The sequence below is a fragment of the Helicoverpa zea genome, chromosome 6 (assembly GCF_022581195.2).
Source record: "Helicoverpa zea isolate HzStark_Cry1AcR chromosome 6, ilHelZeax1.1, whole genome shotgun sequence".
In the NCBI taxonomy this organism is placed as follows: Eukaryota; Metazoa; Arthropoda; class Insecta; order Lepidoptera; family Noctuidae; genus Helicoverpa; species Helicoverpa zea.
In genome coordinates, this window is record NC_061457.1 from 9,602,059 (window position 1) to 9,621,781 (window position 19,723).

At 37.9% G+C, this 19,723-nt stretch overlaps 1 protein-coding gene across 18 annotated transcripts in view; it reads left to right on the plus strand.

Annotated features, from left to right (window-relative positions):
• LOC124631257 (CAP-Gly domain-containing linker protein 1) overlaps positions 1–19,723 on the plus strand; it is a 43,352-nt gene that overhangs the window by 17,656 nt on the left and 5,973 nt on the right. For 6 of the 18 annotated variants that reach the window (XM_047165541.1, XM_047165536.1, XM_047165537.1 and 3 more), the window contains 9 exons: positions 6,428–6,490; positions 6,716–6,790; positions 7,818–7,907; positions 8,582–8,734; positions 8,813–9,046; positions 9,136–9,325; positions 9,402–9,621; positions 11,719–11,775; positions 19,116–19,256. In XM_047165541.1, the coding sequence (XP_047021497.1) occupies positions 6,428–6,490; positions 6,716–6,790; positions 7,818–7,907; positions 8,582–8,734; positions 8,813–9,046; positions 9,136–9,325; positions 9,402–9,621; positions 11,719–11,775; positions 19,116–19,256 (1,223 nt within the window). Of the gene's footprint in view, positions 1–5,783; positions 5,906–5,992; positions 6,170–6,427; positions 6,491–6,715; positions 6,791–7,817; positions 7,908–8,581; positions 8,735–8,812; positions 9,047–9,135; positions 9,326–9,401; positions 9,622–11,718; positions 11,776–19,115; positions 19,257–19,723 lie in introns of those variants that run through there. The other 12 variants (XM_047165543.1, XM_047165548.1, XM_047165546.1 and 9 more) reach the window with 10 other exon arrangements.

Sequence of the window (19,723 nt, forward strand, 5' to 3'; positions counted from 1 at the left end):
CCGCATTCAATGTATTAAATCTGCATCACAGCTTCTGATTTAAAGCACTTTGACTTTAAATAATGTAAAATAGCTGCGAAAGAGTTATTTTGGGCAATCCTGTCAGTATTTGAATTCCAAACCTTTGGTCACGTTTGGTTTTGACAACATCTTTACCGTTACATTGACTATATTTGCAAATTCCATAATATTATATATTCTTAGGTCGGTGAATAGTTTTGAATTTTGTCAATGATAACCAGTTTATTTATACATAGTTGTTTTTCCTTATTCTTATTTTTCCGACGGCAACATATAAATGTTGTGAATAGGGGGACACTATACGCAAACAAAATTTGGAACCTTCTACGAATATATTCTATAATACCTTCCCCGATTCACAAGTTCACTTCAAAGTCGCCATTGTCATATAAAAAAGCTCTTCTGAATATTGCTGTTCGACACCAAAGCGTGCTGTTTCAGCTATTTCATTACCAATTGATATCTTCCAGTTCGAATCTGGAGCAAAAATGATTTGGTGAAACCACATAATGATTTAAACCGATTCTCAAGTACAACTTTCCCGTATTTATGAGTTTTCGTATGGAGCGAAAGGCTCGATCTTCACTGCCGGATTGGTATGCCTTGCTACACTCCACTTACTTCTTCTTTCGGATTAATTATCATCATTTAGCGTAAGTGACGATGCATAATTAGCATGCCAGGTGTGGTGTTGGTGCGGCTCATTACTCGCCATTATAGTAGCGGGAGCGAACGTGTCCTGATTGCCGATCGAATTTCATTCCATACGCGCTCCTATTATAGGAATCCTATCGGCGGCGGGCTCTATCAATCTTTAATACTACATTATTCATTGTAATAGAACTTAATTATTTGTAATGGCTATGTTGATCTATTAAATAGATAAGTCTAAACGAGCCACGTTCCGTTTAAGCTAATCAACCGTGACAGTCGCATTCTATGTAAACACTAGATTTACATTCAATTTATTCTATATCTATGCTATCTGTTAGTTGACCCACTTTGATTTGATTCGACCACGAGTCTATTATCTTACGACAGATATCGCGAATACCTGCTTCGATTTTATTGATATCGTCATCTCCATCGTTGCCAATTACCAAAATTAAAACAATGGTTAATAAATCGTGGAAAAGTTTCGGGTGGTAATAAACATCAGTGCGTTGAGTGACATAACTTATCTGTTATTTTGGTCAGATGTAGAGTCCTCTTTTAATTCGCGAAATACTGCTTTCGGTTCAAAAATATACCGTATAAGGTAGGAGCGGTCTTTATTGTCATTTGCCAGTGAATACAAATTGGCGGATCACGTCTTTCTGTTTACGCGTCTTGTTATTACCCACCCAAAACAAAAATGTGAAAGACTGCCAAGTTCGATAATATGGGAATGCTTCGCCTATAAAAGAAGTGAGATCTGAATAAGTACCAAGTTCCATACACATACCTCAGTTAAAAATAGTTGCTTTTTAATGATGTTACTTGGCAAGTTTTCATACACCGTTATAAACCTACTAAACGCAATGAATCAAGTATTTAATTTTCTATTAAAACTTGCCAAGTAACATCATTAAAAAGCAACTATTTTTAACTAGTGGAAAATGGACTAGATTTACCAACTGACTGACATGACATGTTATCATATATTATGTTCGTGGATCAAAGTTACACATTCGTTATTTTCGAAAGTGATTCACACTTGGCCGTTTTCAGATTTTTACTTTACTTTGACTAAATACAAACCTTTGTACCATTCGAAGATATATTATATAAATATAGATAAATTTAGTAGTTTTAGTTCCTTAGGGGTATAAATTTACACCGGGTATAAAACACCTTCATTATTTTGAAACCGACTCACACTTGGCCATTTTCAGATTTTTCCCTTTACCTTGACATAAAGACCTACCTCCATGCCAAATTTCAAGTCAATACGACCATTGGAAGTGGTCTAGGTTTTTGATGAGTGAGTCAGTGAATCAGTCAGTCAGTGAGTGTATAGTAAAAATAGCTATTTTCTGACGTCAATATCTCAAGACCTACAATAGGTATATTAATGAAATTTTGTATTTTAGATAAGTGAGGGGGTCTCAACAGATACTAGAAATTTGATATGCATCAATAAAATAGATTTTGAGTTACAGGGGGGTCGAATTTGGCCCGAAATGGTTCGTGTAATATAACCCACGGCCGGTGTGTCGCTTTTTTTGCTCGAACTTGGCGGACACACTGCCGTGTGTCTAGATTATACGCGGCCTGCTGGTAGTATATGGTAGGACCAACATTGTCCCACTATGTCCCCCATACCTGCTGGTGACTCATGTATCGATAATTGTACAGCCATAATTTTTTCTCATAATGTCTTGCAGTCAATAAATATTTCAGTTATGATAATTTTCCGCTATTAATTGCTTAAAATATGAGGTCGATGATTCATTGGTGTTTATTGACATGGTTACATATACGATCTTATTGCCATTTCTCATCGTTGCGTTATACATAGCTGGGATACCGACAGCAGTCTGTACGCCAACTCGGTCGGACTGAGTATTTTCGTTGCAAGGTTTAGTGAACTTTATCTAATTCACTTCCGTATAAAATGATATTATTGACAGATTTTTTGTTCGTCACATGATTTGCAATGATTTTACGCAAAAGGTTTCACTGGCTAAGAGAAAGGTAGGAAATAAGAATACGGAGTGATATCCGATCATCACGCAACAAGCGGCTATTATAACGTGCGTGAGATATAAGCATGAGTAAATGCATTATTTCATCAATGAACCGACTCTCGGACTACTACGCTAGGTGTACGTTGGAAAAGTTACTGAAATTTCGAGACTACATGGCAGATAACAATTAATGTGTTCATGTATCTTAATTAACGTGAAATCTTTAAACGAGCGTCAGATTCACATGTCCTATTAACTAAACTATGTAATTGCCATTCCGAATTGCATCTGTCCTGCAACAGCTTGTTGCTTCGTTGCATCAATTGCTCAGTGGACTCTCATGTGGACCGCAAAATTGTCCTTAATTGACGAATTAGTGCCTATTCGGCGGGAAAGTGTGATACCTACACATAGCTCGATTAATTGGAACATTGGAACATTTGATGCTAACAACATTTTAATTTGCGGCCCGACCTGACGAGTAAACTCAAAACATGTAATAAAACAAATTTCAGTAAATGGGTATTCAAGTGTTTGTAATTTAGCCTGGTTAGGAATACCTCGTTATCGTCGGTTGTTTTTTTTTTCATATGTTCGCCTGTTTTAGTTTGTGTTGCTGGTATATAACTTTTATATGGTGGATCTTGAAAATAGTCTAGTTTCACAGTGTGAATGGACAGTTTCTTTCAAATAACAAGCTAGTTGAATTATATTCGTATTTAGCACTTGCCACATTGTCAATTCGCCTTGAGTTTTATTTAGGTACCCAGTCACAAGATTACTATGTGTACCTATGTACGTACTGTACATACAACGGCACAAAAACTTCACGTAATTAAATAAATATTTAATTTCTAATCTGCTTGTTTTTATCTTGTACACGAGAACGTCAACTTGAACTTGACCACAAAAACCAATGTCGTAGAATAAAGTTTTCGGCGCAGTTCGTTGCCTACCAAGTAATCCGAGGTATGCTAATAAAATGGATAAATAATGACGTTGCTTATTATAGCAGTTACATCATATTCACGAACCGATGTATTCGCAGCACGGATGTTTGTATCGGCAGTAGGTACCTACATTATATTGAGTATTTTCCATAATCTTGGAGGAAAACGAAGACATATCTTAAACAAAACATTTAATTTAACAGATTTAAAACTGGTCCAAGTCATTTTGACGAAGAAGCTATTGATGTTTCTCTTGCAGCATTAGGCCCTTCTCCATCAGATAAAAGTTGTCGATGATATGAAATCACAGCGCAGTAATCGCTTGCAGAGTTCAAAGATCGCATTAGTGCAGTAAAGACCGGTTGCCGGTAGCGCCGTGGTAACACTGCTAACCCGTTTCCCTTACTCGACTCCGTAAATTGCAAGAAATAATAAACTCTACAAGTAACGTTAGCACGTATACCTCAAACTTGGCAATGTACAAGGGCACAGAGTACTGATGTGTATGATTGATCTATCAATTTAAGAGACCCTTAATACTGTGGTAAGAAAAGGTCGGCATGATGGATGAGTTTCCCTCTAAATCCCGAATGAATCCAGAAGTATTGATCGAAGCTGTTAATAGAGTGACATAGAAGTGGTGATCGACATAGTGCTATAGCGACAAGTGACATAAAAGTGGTAATTGTTGATAAAATTACAACTATTATACCTACATGATTCACAGTAGGGGAATATTCATAACTAGATTAGGTCGCCCCCGCAATGAACTACGGCTAGAGAACACGAACATTAGCGTGGGATCAAAGTTTGTCACATAATAACACCTGCCACGATACCATTGTGATATGAATAATATGCTTGTTTTAAAAAAATGCTATCGAAAGGTTATCTCTTTCTGTATATTGCATGAACATTAATTTGGCAGTTTTATCCAAGTGTTTTTACCTACTTCAGAACTGATGTCCTCGCCACTTGAATCACAGGCTCATTGTCGAAGTATGGAATGTATTCAATAGTAATGACAAATGTGACTCTTTGCATGACAAAAGAAGTTCGTCATTTGTCCGACAAACATGAAAAAAATCCTTCTGTTATGTTAATGCCGTCAATTAAATTTAATGTGACCACGAAATATGGACAAATAGTTAAATATAATGTTTCCGCATAAACGCCGATGATATGGAAATGCTGCCACGTTTTTAACAATTACGACAATTTTTTTATATTGTGTTATCGCGATGACCACGTTCATGAGTCCTCAGGCCACAAAAGCGGTTAAGCGGCGTCCTTTCGAAGGTCACGAATGATAAATCACTTGTTTTTATTGTTATTGTATACAGTTTACAGCGCAATAAATTGTTTTGCCATTTGCCATCAAGAAAAACCCGCTAAATGTATGTAGTTGTACTAGGCTATATTTATAGCGATCGGTTCTCAGTAATAATGGGAAAATGTGCAACTGCGAATATAATCAAAGGAACCCCTCGTCGCAGCCTATTAAAGGCTTCATAATTTATTACCGTCTGCAGTGCACTATGCTCTAGATATAATTTGTCTGGAACAAGTTTCATATCCATTCATCAGGACACTATGCTTTATCATAGCTATAGTAAGAAAATTAGTGTCATAACTGGTGATGTGATCGCATGTATAATACTCCAATCTATTGCATTATAAACCTACGCGGAAAAGCTTCGGGTGTACGGAACGGGTGCGTGATGATTGCATTTTATGCATATTTTAATTATAACATGTGGTTTGATTGATCACTGTTATTGATTAAATCGTAATTGGTCGCAAATTGCTGGAAATTACAGTGTACACGACATTTTACTTATCAATTTACCGTAGCAGTTTTTTAATTGACCATTTATTTTTATAAAGATTATTTTAGCAAGGGTGGACGTGCGTGTGGTCGGTCTGAGCAAAAGATGTTAAGGTACGGAATAGATTTGAAACACGTCGAGTTTGTTTACTTCATTAGCAAGTCCCTGCCAGGTTCACTTTCTAAGCGTAGGTAATATACTTCCTCTTGTAGTGCGAGAAGATGAGCTACTTGTCACACCATTCGGTTATGATGTTTAGCCCACGCGCGTCCGCAAGGCCGCCCCGCTGCGCAATTGTGGCTGATGATTAATCAGGCTTCGGACGATCAGTGCCGGACATACGCTACTACCAGTCGGCCGGCTTCACACGTGTCTCAGCGTGTCTCAATCAGTGCAAATTAAGTGTGTGACAACATCGCCATCGATCCAACATAACGTAATATTGGAAAATCCACTCAAACTCCGCCGCCACTTAGGCTACATTTGAACCAGTCAAACTATTTAAACAACTCATTGAAGTGTCCAATTCTTCATTTTAACTGTCCTATGAATAGCAAATAACTAATTGAGCATAACAAATCGAAACACTAATCAATTTTCTTGAGTAAACAACTTGGAAGTTATAACATTATCACCCACCACAATTTGTGAGCCTACTCAAATGTGTGGACGTAGATACCAGTTGTGCCTTGTGTTTATGGTTAGTGGGTGTTTCACACGCTCCTAAACTATATGGTTTTATTAAACTCTGCCTAAATATCGCATACCATCTCTACTTATTTCTTCAAATATCGTCATTTTCTTCATCGTCATCATATCAAGTGCAATGTACATACTCATTACTCATGTAAACAAATTCTAGTCCATCTGTCTCAACATAATTCTACATCATCTATGTATTTTTTGTCGGCATGTTTTTATTTTTTGCTTTATGTGTCTTTGTTTTTTGTTGTCATAGACGGCAGTTCCTCGGACACGCTGAGGAAGCTTAGCGACGACTCTTCGAGAAAACATTTATCAGGTGAGTTCCAGCATGTCCAAGGTTACTACAATTATGAAAATTGTACCGATCTTATATTTGTGATTGCATGAGAACACAGTAAGCGTGCATGGTCCATGCTTCCCATGTATGAACTTCAGGCACGCACAATACACGATATCATCATCTTTCATTATCTAACTGTACATAGTTTTAAATGTCACTTGTTCATATTGATCACTGTTCTGTCTCCACGAATATGGGCAGATTTAATTGAAGCCGAGGAAGACGAAGTTTCTAGCAGTCTGCCGGAGAGACCACGATCACACCGCAAGGCATCTAGTAAGTTGTTCATAACTAATACCGGTAGACTAATAGTTCTGGTGGAGGCATGCTCTGTAAATAATGTGCCGTAGTAACACGTGACCGGTGATGGGTATTTTGAAAGTTAGAAATCGTCGATGCTGCAGTAGTAGAAGATAGCCAGAACGTTAACTAGAAGTAGATTGAATTGGTTTGACACTACATAACCATTAGAAAACGTAATTCCGTAACAGCGTAACATTTCAATTATTTCTAGCCCGAATTTAAATCACGAGTTAAATTGGATCCGGCTCTGCATGTCGATGACAATTAAAAATATTAATATTGAGGAAGAAGAAAGCTAATATTGGTCAGTTACTAATGAATTAATGAAGGTAGCGCCGTTTGCGACGCATCCATAGCACGTCGGGACTCTGGTTAATCAGCTATTAACAATGTCAGTTTCCGCGTATGAAATACCTCGCGTTTCAATCGCATTGTATCGATTGCGTGCCAACAAGTAGGGGCGCTCGCCTACGATCAATTAGTGACATTGTTTTACAATCGATTCATAATTCCTATCTTTTGTTTAGCTTTTTTCTACTGCGAATCGAGTCTCACACTTCGTGGACAAAGAAACAACAATTAATTACTTAACAAGAATAATCTTACTTAACATTGGTTATTCAGAAATAACAACGGCTCATTCATTGAAATTCATTAGTTTTAAATACTACTAGGTATCATTGCATAAAATTATGTAATTGACACCGCAAAACTTATTCAGACGTTAATTTATTAACTTGAGGCTGACTACTGAAGTAGAGCACTTGAAAATTTCATAAGAAGTAGAAACAGTACTCAGAACAGAAACATAATATCTGTTATAAACCGTATCTCGTGTGCACTCAGATGCATGTAATCTATTTATTAAGTAATATCTAAATGTCAAAATTGTCATAATGAGAGGAAATGTTACGAAACAGTGAACGTGTAAGTTAGGAGCACTCGTCTAGTAATAGTTGGAGGCTAATGTGTATGTGTGTGTCGCTTGTGTGTATCGCAGCCAGCAGCACGTTCAGTGTCACCTCCATGGACGCGCTGTGGGAGAAGCACCCGCGCCGCCTCAGCGAGGCCGGCCTTCGCAGGTCGTCAGGTAACTAGCACGGCATCTCCGGCCAACGTTACTCCTCCACGACAATACGTGACATTCCCATAGCCGTATCTCTCATTTAATCAAAGTTACAATTCTCAAACAGTTTATAATGTTACGACACATCATATCTCACGGTATTGTCGTGGAAGAATCTTGGCTTAGTATTTTAATTTTCACCTAGACAATAAATTCATGCACCATAGAACGCACCCATCACATGCTCTTTAGATGTCCGAATATTTTGATTTGATGTGCTTGCGTGGTGTTTGCGCAGATTTAGGATGGTTTGAAAGCATGAGCTTTTTGTTCTTGGATTTCTATTACAGCGCGTAGTGGATGTCCTCAAGTCAACTGCAGTTTGTTCAGTTTCAAACGAAATGAAAGTCCGCTACGTTGATGTAAGATATGCAAACGAGTTAGCGAGTCACCTCGGTGGCCGTGCACTTGCATTCAACGGTACATATTCAGTTCATATGCAGTACGTGTGTTCGCAATTGTGACGAGGGCCATGCATATTCAAATGATATTATTTCAATCCCCGTTAAGCGTAAACTTTCATTTAAAGATTATTCTTTCTAGAAATACTTTTTTCCCGCCAGACGAAGATTTATTGGATTTACAGGAAAAATAAAAGTACCCATGCATACATATTAATATTTTATTTAATATTTCAGATCATAGTGTTATATTAACAGAGGATACTGACAGCTTCATAATTGGCGAACGAGTTTGGGTTGGCGGTACCAAACCTGGCCAGATTGCATACATCGGCGAAACACAGTTTGCTCCCGGTGACTGGGCAGGCATCGTGCTTGACGAACCTATTGGTAAGGCTATCACCATAATGCTACTTTAAAATATTTATTTGTGTTAAACGATTATCTAATAACTGATTACTCTTACAGGCAAAAACGACGGATCAGTAGCTGGAGTCCGTTATTTCCAGTGTCCAGAAAAGCGTGGAGTATTCTCTCGACTAACTCGCTTGACTCGCGTGCCCCTTATTACACACGCACCTCACGATGCATCTCCGATATCCGACGCAGGCAGCGTCTTCGAACGCCCTCCGTCCGGCACCAGGCAAAGACGTGCACTCTCACCAAACGGTAGCATACGCAGCATCGTTAGCAGCAAGATGAGTAAGTTTTAGCTCCTGATCTTCTAAGTATTTCTAAATATCAATCGGACCTCGAATTCTCTAAATCTAATTTACAATTCATCCTAACAGACGCATCTATATCGACCACGACCAACGGTGACGTCCGTGTGGGCGACCGTGTCATCGTGTCTAGCAGCCGAGGCAGCAAAGCTGGCACTTTGCGCTATGTTGGTGTTACCGATTTCGCTACTGGTGTCTGGGCGGGTGTAGAACTCGACGATCCTCTTGGAAAAAATGATGGCTCAGTCGATGGAAAGAGGTATAGTTTTCATACAAAAGTTTATCACTGCTGTGATTTAAATCCGAATCATATGTCTATGTAAATCCTCTTTCAGGTATTTCGAATGCTCACCTCGTTTCGGCTTGTTTGCCCCGGTATCGAAAGTCTCAAGATCGCCCTCAAACCGCAAGCCTGGTGCCTGCGCCATCCACAGCAATGGACGCGCAACACCATTGAGGCGCTCCAACTCCCGGGAATCGCTGACGTCATTGGGCACGTCTATCGCGTCTTCCCGCGTGGGGGTGAGGCTCGGAGTGACGTCGCTGGGCGCTCAGGTAGGCTAGCCCCGCGCGCGATCGGCTGAACCTCGTTCGCCGCGATCACCGCCGCCCCCGGCCCGCGCAAGGCCGCACCGCAGCGCACCAAGTCTGCTCGACAAGACGCTGCTCGTCAAGCACGTTGAAAATGACCGCTGCGCCATTATCGCTTTGCCAAAGCCGCGAGTATATTACGATATAGTATTTAGATCAAATGATAAAAGTAAGGAGCTAAACCCTCGACGTTGGGCTAGCGAGACGCTGCCAAAGTCTTGGCGATGCTCGGAGAGTGTGCTGAGCTTTGACACTCGTTCCGAGCGGTCCCGGCGCAGCGTGTCGAGCGGCAGCAGCGCCAGCGGGTCAGTGTCGCGGAGTGCGCGGGGCGGGGGCGGAGAGGTGGTGCGGTGGGGGGGTCGGCCGGCCGCCGTGACTCGGGCCAGCCGCGGGGTCGCCTCAGCTACAAGTTCCGACATATTCGTGGAGATGCCGCCGCCGCGCACACACTTTTCAGGCTTTGGGAAAAGCTACCATTTCTCTTGCGTGTCACCCTTTCAATTCACATACCCTTATGTGGTGTACATTTGAATTACATTATCAGAAATCATAATTTCATCAACTGAGGCAAAATCAAGTTTTTGGCTTGTTAATTTTGTTTGTCCTTTCAGTAGGTTATTTTTGTTTGGATTTTGATCTTTGGAGAGAAAATTGAAAATAACGTGGCCCCAAGGCCTATCATGTTGGCTTCCGAAGAGCCAATCTGTAAGCGTTGCATGACATGCAATAAGTAAGTTAATAGAATAAATTGCACTGTTATGCAACGTATAGTGGACGTCACCGTCACTAAGGGGACGAGGCTCTCTGTTCAGAGTTTCAAGTACGAGTTATTATTTCAAACAACTACTTGTGAATAGACATACAGTACTGACGCATGTACTCGTCGCAATGACACGCAACAGTGATGGTATCTATTCATCTAGAAATTGCTTATTTTTGCATGTCAATTGGTTTGAGTTTATTTATGGTCTGTAGCTGGCACTCCTTGGTTTGGCCCTTGTGTTAATATAATTTTTACTGTTTTGTTTTTATTTCATTTTCGATTCACTATCGTACTTAAGTTTTTATGAGTCTCTCATCTGACTCTATAGTTTCCTATATCGTTTATTTTTAATCTTAATAATAGTGAATCGAAAACTTGTTTGGACTTAGTGATTCACCCATCTCATTCGGCTTGTAGTTTGCCCGTGTTTAGTTCCATAATATAATTTCTAAAGACTGCAATAGTCATATCGTACTATCTAAAAATATGTTTTCTGACTGTGATATTATTTTTAAGACCCCCTTTAGGACTGTACTATACGACATAGCTATGTGTTGTGTGAATTAACAATTGTTTTGCGTAATGTGCTCATTAATCCATTTCATGGTGCCTTTTATTTTAAGAAGGCATGGAGTCTACAAAGAGTTTGATCACTCGAAGCTCCAATAAAACATTTTCAAAGACTTATGTATCCAAAGAATCATATTTCTTAATATGCAACCTATGCATTTCATATACCTATCCTAGTAGTTTGGTACACTTTATTCGGTAGAAACTTATTTCTACGTATCCTAAAAAAACTAATTAAGGTATACTATACTATACTATATGATACCCCTATATACGATACATGATTTATACCTATACTAGCGCTCATTAGTGGCATATCTCTATCATTACTTCATTAGTTTTAGTTTTTAGAGCTTTTTATAATTTGCTGATACGACAGTTGGTGTGTTCACACACCATCTATCGTATTGTTTGTGTCACTCCATGGTGTATCAGGAAAACCAAACACACTTATACAATAGTTAAGGTTTCAGCTGTACTGGCAGATGTCATTCATGCTGATTATAGTCAAGTGGGACAAACGGGGTCTAGCTCTCATTCTGTTATTGAATTAATCGTAATATTTACTGGGAAGCTGTCGCTGATTGTCCGAATTGTCTATGAGATGAGTGGTCTATGTGTCAGTACAGCGACATACACCATGCAGTGCTGAGTTGAGTGCGTTAACGCGTGTTGTTTTCCCTCATGTTTGTTGCGCATTCGCACTGTCACTAACGGCACGGCGGCAGCGAGTTGGTGGTCCGCGAGCTTCCTCCACCCCGGTATCCGCGAAGAACGCGCTCCAGGTACAGTACCCCACCATCGCCGCGCGGTAGGCTGCCTGCGCGCGCGCCGCACGTGTGCTAAACGTCAGAACTCACTACTAACGACTAAAGGCCACAGCCGTCCTTAGCCGTGTTCTGAAGTTCAGCACACGTGCGGAGTCAGTGTGCAACAGCCGCGCCGACGGCGAAACGGGGCTTCCTTTGTTTTAACGTTCAAACTATTGAGCAGCTTAATTTAAGATTGTTTCTTTCATACTAATGAAAACGACAACGAATGTACGTAATAGTAATTTATTTTGTGTTTTTGACATTGATTTTGTATACTTACAAACTAAACTCTTAACAATTAATGATGTTAGTGTCCCAAGCCGTCCTGTTGCCCAACAGGGTCACTGTAGTTATTCGTAAGAGACAATATTTGTCAATTATAGCGCACTTCTAAGTACAAAACTCACTTATTTTTATGATGATCATGTTCCGACTATACACCAGCAAATTGCTTGCAAATACTCGCAATACAAGATACACGCATTGTACATTAGGTACGTAGATATCAAAATATAAATCTTTTTCATAATAGCAAAGCTGTGATACTTTTTGGTTTATTTTATTGAATATTTATTTGAATGAAAAATCATGAATAAGTTTCATTTATGTTTTAGATGCATTTTATTGTTTACATCTTTCTTAGTTTTAAATACTGACCAGTGCCTGTAAGTAATGATGATATTCATAAATATAAAGACTCATTTGAACACAAGCATTCCATTGCTACTAAGATAGGTTTTCTCTTTTATTTAATATATTGTTGTTATAACTAGTAATTAAAAATCTCTGCTAGGATTAACGTAACAAAAATAAGACTAGTTTCTTAATATTAATAACCTTGTAAAACGTAATTTTTGTGAGAACGAATAGTGATTAATAAACATAGTTTTAATAAAATGTACTACTTTCACTGTGTATTATTCTCCTACCTTCACTATCCCTTGTTTTTGGTGATAATAAATAATGAAGAGTTATTTAATTGTTGTTTTATTGCATCTTTAACGCTGTACTATTGCCTATGGCTTGCGTGAGGCATGCTCGGGGGAGTTCCCAGATGGTTTGCTAGAAATATGAAACAACTTGTAACTCGGCGGTGTTGTGACTGCCTCGGTGCCTAAACTGCCCCAGTCTGCCCTTGACTGGGCTATTGTGTAAAGTCATTTGATATTCACGGCCGATACGTGATTTTCATGGCGCCCGCTCGACATAACTCCAGTCGAGTTGCGGGACCAACACTCGTAAATTATAACGATTGATGGCTTATTTTTATTGTTTACTCTTGTTTTTATTGCTACGCCTGCAATCGTAAAAGTGAAACCTTTTCTAATTGCCTTATAATGTGCACGTACGTGTTATAATCGCTAGTTTATTTGGTCTTCACATTCCAAAGATCTTATCAATTACTCCTAGAAATTCGCGATTAAGTTTGTTATCTTCACGATAGTCAGTTTAATCATAACAGTTTTGCCATAAAGTTTTCTTAGAATCAATTGGCAAGAGCCCTATCTAGGGACGAGGACGATAAGTAAAATGATGATTAAACGTAAGTAACTGTAATAACAATGTATCTACCTTTATCAAAAAATAAAAATGATGGATTAACCTTGATCTTGTAAAGAAAATTCGAGAATATTAAAAAGGCTCTTTTAATAAAACTTCGTTTCCCCCAATAGTCAACGGCCACGTATTTCTAATCGCGTCACCAATTAAGGTGGCTGAATAAAGCAAGTTGTTTCATATTAGCTGGCGAGTCATATGATATGCATGGATGGAGGTGTGGCTATTAGAATATCTTTGTATGTAAATATGGGTGCCAGTGCGGGTATTCTCTTTGTAAATCTTGTTTGGCATTTATCTGATTATTGATGCTTGTTCTGCAAGGCTGCGGGTATATCCGTTGCTTTATGATCTATTTTTATTTCTCATTTCTTCAGTTTTGTGTCTCAGGCCATAACGGAGATATGATTTACTTTTAGTTCCAGTAACTTTAGCCAAAACAAATATCTATTTTAGTGAGACTATTATTCAGAAACTACTCTAGACAGCTAGAGTGCAAACATGCATAGTCGTAGTGAAGTTGGTTAAATATACTCGTATAAAACATAAACAAACAGCTATATCGTTAGTTTATTTACTATAGGCTATTATAATAGTAAATGAATCACTTCTAGGAAAAGGGTGATATTAAAAGGTCTTATCTTTTCGATTCGCGTAGGTACATACGGAATTTATATTTAGTATGCAATATCACATAGGCACTCCCAGATGACGTACGAGACCACATTAATATTACATGTCTAAAGGCTACCATTCCACATCCTAGCACAACAAATGTCCCCCTAGAGACCCCTCGAGTTTCAAATTAAGGTCATCTGCGACTTCTATATTTATAACTTGTAGTTGATACACAAAGCACAATATCATATCTGGACCTATAAATATTTCTGGGGTGACTGTAATGTCAAGTTGGTAGGTACCTAATTACACACCCTACCTACGTAGTCTTGCATCACTGTCCTTAATGGGTAGCAACGATATGCATATTCATAGTGTTGAATCAACATAGGAATGCTAAATTAACGAAACGCCACTTTAGCCAGTCCGCCCCGCATATATTGCATCCTTTATACGGAGATGGTATCTGCTCAAGTGAACAGTTCGCATTCGGAAATTGCGGAGCCGTTTCCAGACAGTCCCAAGCATGTCCGCAATCGATAACACAAATATCTCTCATGCGGGTGGTCCCGACTCAGGCACTTCGCTCTCTCAAGTATGAAGCAGTAAAGTCGGCGTAGCGTGCCTCATTTTCCTTCATTATTTTGAGTAAAACTTGACATGTATGTATGCCGTTCTTTATTTTTGATGTGGCCAAATTAAGACATATAGCACGACTTCTATTTAAGTAGCCAGAGAAGCCTACGCGAAGAAATATTGTAAATACCAATTTAGTAAATGACGGTGTCATAAATTGCAGTTATTAGTACATATTAGACAAGGAGTGGACATGACGCGACTACATGCTGCCTACGTGATGTTAGGTCATGCTAGATCAGCGTCACCGTCACCCACTGCCTCTGGAGAATACCTAACACCTCGCAGACCTTGGGAAGGGACTGACGCAATTATACTAAGTACAATATTCTAGAATAATCGACGCACTAAATAATAAATATCTAATCTATTAGAGTCCTAAGTCGAACCCCGTTATGATCATTTGTTCCCAACGAGTAACACCCTCAAATGTCACACTGTTACTCGATGGGATTTTTTTCTGAAAAAATTCCCAACCGGTCACACTACCAGTCACACTGTTACTCGATGGGAATTTCTTCAGAAAAAAATCCCAACCAGTCACACTGTTACTCGATGGGAACACACTGTTACAGAACTTAATGAAAATAAGAATTAAATCGGTTTTTTAAATTTTTATTAAAATCAACAAAATAACAACATTGGTAAATACAGTTACTTAATTACGGACGTTAAACGTTAACATTCGTCATATTGTTAGTAATTCTCATTTTAATGTTTTAGTCATAGTAACAATATCTAAACACAATCGGCCTTATATAATATAACAGAGTAAATCATCACATTTTACAATAATTAACAGTCCTTATTTCTAATATTAATTTGAACCTTTAAAGAAGAATTTTCTAAATATAATCAGCCTTATGTTTGTACCTATATGCATGTATCACAGTAAATCATCACATTTTACAACAATTAACAGTTATTAATTCTAATGTTAATTTAAACTTTAAAGAACAATTTTCTAAATATAATCAGCCTTATGTTTGTACCTATATGCATGTATCACAGTAAATCATCACATTTTACAACAATTAACAGTTATTAATTCTAATGTTAATTTGAACTTTAAAGAACAATTTTCTAAATATAATCAACCTTATGTTTGTACCTATATGTATGTATCACAGTAAATCACCACATTTTACAATAAGTATCAGTTCTTAATTCTAGTGTCGTAAAATCTCCAAAGCATGGCCAACTGAAATAAGACCTTGTGTTAATTCCAGCTGCACTTCCTGAATAAACTCGTCTCTTGATATAGATTTTTTACCCTGTTTTCTTTTTGACGGTTTGCCTTGTTGTTTCAGAACATTTCTGACAGTATTCTGAGAAGAATCTTCTTCAATTGTGTGCAAGAAATGCATAATATTCGGGTGTTTTGTTCCAATGGTCTTATTTAGTTTATTATGCCAAGATTCGAGTGCATTTGTTGTGCGATGGGCGTCACCAAAAACGTACCACACTTTTAAATATTCCTCACGGAGCCACTGTTTTTCCATGTAGTTAATGAATTTTTTTGTGCCTGTACCTTCACTATCTCCGTATCTAGCAATTATGTAAACCCATCCATTAATTATCTCGTTTTCGGGCAATAATGGAAGAATCGCACTAAGTTCAATTATTCGCACCTCCTTCAAATCTTGTGACGTTCGTGAGGTCATATTCAGGCTTTTTCCTTTTTTAAAAATGGCTTTGTTGTAATGATAATAACAACCTTTTATTATGACTGTTGGAAAGACTTTGATAATGGCATTCATTGCAGCCTTTTCATAATCAAGTTTAAATTTTGTTGGATTCCAATCCGGCAACTGCGACTTAATCATTTGAAACAGAATTAAGTAGCTCTGCATTGTTTTGTTGGTCATTAAAGCATATATCACAGGGGTTATATTTGTGTGGTTTATTGTACTACCAGTATCTACATGAATTGTATACAATTGCACGAATGGAGAAGGGCAGCTTCTGAATGTGCCATCGCCATAAAATTCTTTTGATTCACATGTAATTTGCCTTGCTTCCACCGAGGAAAATACTATTATTCGTGTATTATTAGTTTTATTTGAGTAGTCTGCTAACAAAAAGTTATTATATCTTGGTGGCACTTCGACTTCAAGAGCGTTTTTAAAAAACATCTTTGAAACTCCAGCTTCTTTGTTCCGTTGTCTATACAGTGTACTTTTAACGCTAGTAAATTATGGTATGTTGGATACAATATTTATACCGGCATCTTTAAGGTTGCCTATCATGGAATTGTATTTTTGTGGAATGTTAGGAAAGTCCGGTTTGTACAATTCAGTCTTTAATTTATGGATTGATTCATCAATTTCGTTCTTCGCAAAGTCTGGAGCATGGCTATGAGCAGTCTCGTCTAGTATTCGTTGATCCTATAAATAGAAACTAATAGAACTGATAATTGTTGTAAAATGTGATGATTTACTCTGATATATTATATAAAGCTGATTGTATTTAGGTACCTCCCCCCCCCTTATTACGTGGGACTTAAATATAGATGGCGAGATGTGGGTGTAATATTACACCTCTGCCTACCCCTTCCTAATAAGAAGTTCCCATCGAGTAACAGTGTGACATTTGAGGGTGTTACTCGTTGGGAACAAATGGTTATGATAAATGAAATAACCAAAGTTTGGAGAGGATTTCACACTTTTTAAAGGAATTATAGAATAAATACGGCAGGTAACGGCGCGAAGTTTTGCCATTTAGGATTTGAAATCCGCAGGCTGACGAGTCACAAAGCGGCAGGATGGGGGACATTATTTTCCTGTATTTCTCCCTTGTTTAAAACTTGGGCGAGTAGAATACACAGCCGCAAGCCACACCAAGTTAAATGTGGTGGATTTTGCGACGCAATTTGCTTCATGTGCTTGCAAATATTTTCATCATAAAGAGACAATACACATGTATTGAAGTGTTAATTAAACGTGCCGTCGTCAAGGCCGCAATTTGTTTTGTTCACATAAAAATATATAATGGCTTTGCCAGAGACACAGACTAACAAAATAAATCTATTTTACATAGCCATGTTATAATGAATCATAAATATCTAAGTACTAAGTAAATAGTGTTGTTTTTATTGACTTGATAAGTTATCGCTATCTTCACGCGATATCTAGTAGTATACTTTCGGTTGTAGTTTATAGCATTACGTAGGTAATCAATTTTCAAGTGTAGGTTAGCACTCAAATGTCACAGATAAAGATAATGTGTACGGCTGAAAATATAAACGTTTCATAGTCAACTAGGTAGGTATCATTACTAAGCTCTAATTAGGTAAAGGTAGAATGCATTCCAGTCTTATCTCAACACAATACGAGTGTAAAGGACAGATAGGGCACTAAGTAAGCATTGATATTAATAGAGAAATCTCCTTTCTGATTCGGAAGCGGAAGATGAAATTGAAATGAGACGGTTATTAAGTCAACAAATTAGGGCGGAAAATTAGATATTGCACCCCGAAGGCTTTGTCCTGCTACGTTGGGGACGCTCCCTTATTCCTTGCGATAAAATGATACGTCTGTGTATTGTAGTATGAAGGCACGCCTAGCCAGACATAATATTGATTTAGCTGGAGAACTGGTGCAGATGTTAGGTTTTTTTTATAAGTAGGAATGTGCTCAGACTATCCTATGAATTATTTATTGGTATGAGTCTCATTCTTAGGTAGGAAGGTTTATGACAACTGGTTTTCCTACACGCAAGTTACCAGAAACAGAATTAGAAATGCATGCTGTGATGGGTAGGTATCGATTGACACAGCTTCTTTTTTAAAGCTTGCTTTAAAACACCTACAAAGCAAGGGTTCATGTGCACAGGATTCTAGCTAACAGAGAATATGACCACAACTTATCATCTTCTGTTATGGTAATTGTACATATCTCAATAAATAAATAAATAAAAAATCTTCCATTGCTCTTTAAACCTTCGTCCGGCAGATTGTGCGCATGACGCAAATGCTTAACGCAAAAAAAAAAAAAAACATTAAGAAACTGATCAATTAAGTAAGTAAGTACCTACCTATCTTCATTAAAAATGAATTTTGCTTACAACGCAACAGCTCGCGAAATCGTTATATGAATTGGCCCAATTAATCAATAATTTTCAAATAACTCAAAGTTTTATAGTATATTTTCAGTTTACGAGCTATTGAAGCCGATGTTTTGCAAGAAGAATGTCACCACAAGCCTGTCATCGCCAGAAGTGTTTTATGAAGCATCGACTAATTTATTTATAAATGTTTAAGTTTGCAGAACTGTTATTGTAAACAATTTAAATAGGTACTAGGAGTTACTAAGGGATCTTGCGGTCCAGTCATACCTATTAGGTTGCGTTTTGTTATTTTTAAATCTACTTAGGTAGGTATTGGTGTATAGTCGAACAAGATCGTTTTTCCTTAAGTTTTATTTTAAGAAACAGTCTTCTCAATGCTTTATTTTTTTATGCAACCTTCAAGGACATACAATAACATCGTGTTTCCATAATAGGAACTTCTACGTGAGAAGCAACAGCATCTAGAGCGACTGATGCGCGAACGAGAACTAGAACGAGCTGAGATGGCCAAGATATCACTGCAAGTGGACCGCGCGGAGACAGCTCTCACGCAACTCAAGAAGGAAAACACACAGGTATTGTATCTTGATAGCCCGTCATATACATCATATCATACTTCACCTACATCAAAAAATACTATGATGAAAATCTCTTCGAAATCGGTTCAGCCAAACGTGAGATGATGGCGCATACAGGTCAAACTGAGAGTCTAATTTTTTAAGTCGGTTGCCCCCAAAACGGCTTACCAACATATCGAATAAAGACTTCAATAAACTCTTAAAGAAACCAGGAACATGCAAACCACAAACTTCCTAGCCTATAACACCAAGATATTAATGTACTTAGTTAAATCTGTGCCATGTAACATTCATACTTCCTATAATAATCGTTTCATAACTTTTAATGGACCTGTGTTTGTTTTGTAAGCGCATTAACACTTAACGAAAAAATATAAGGAAAACACTCAAATTATTATATGAAAAATACAATAACGTCCACCAGTATTTTTTATTATAAAACGTTAATGTAAAAGTCAGCTTTT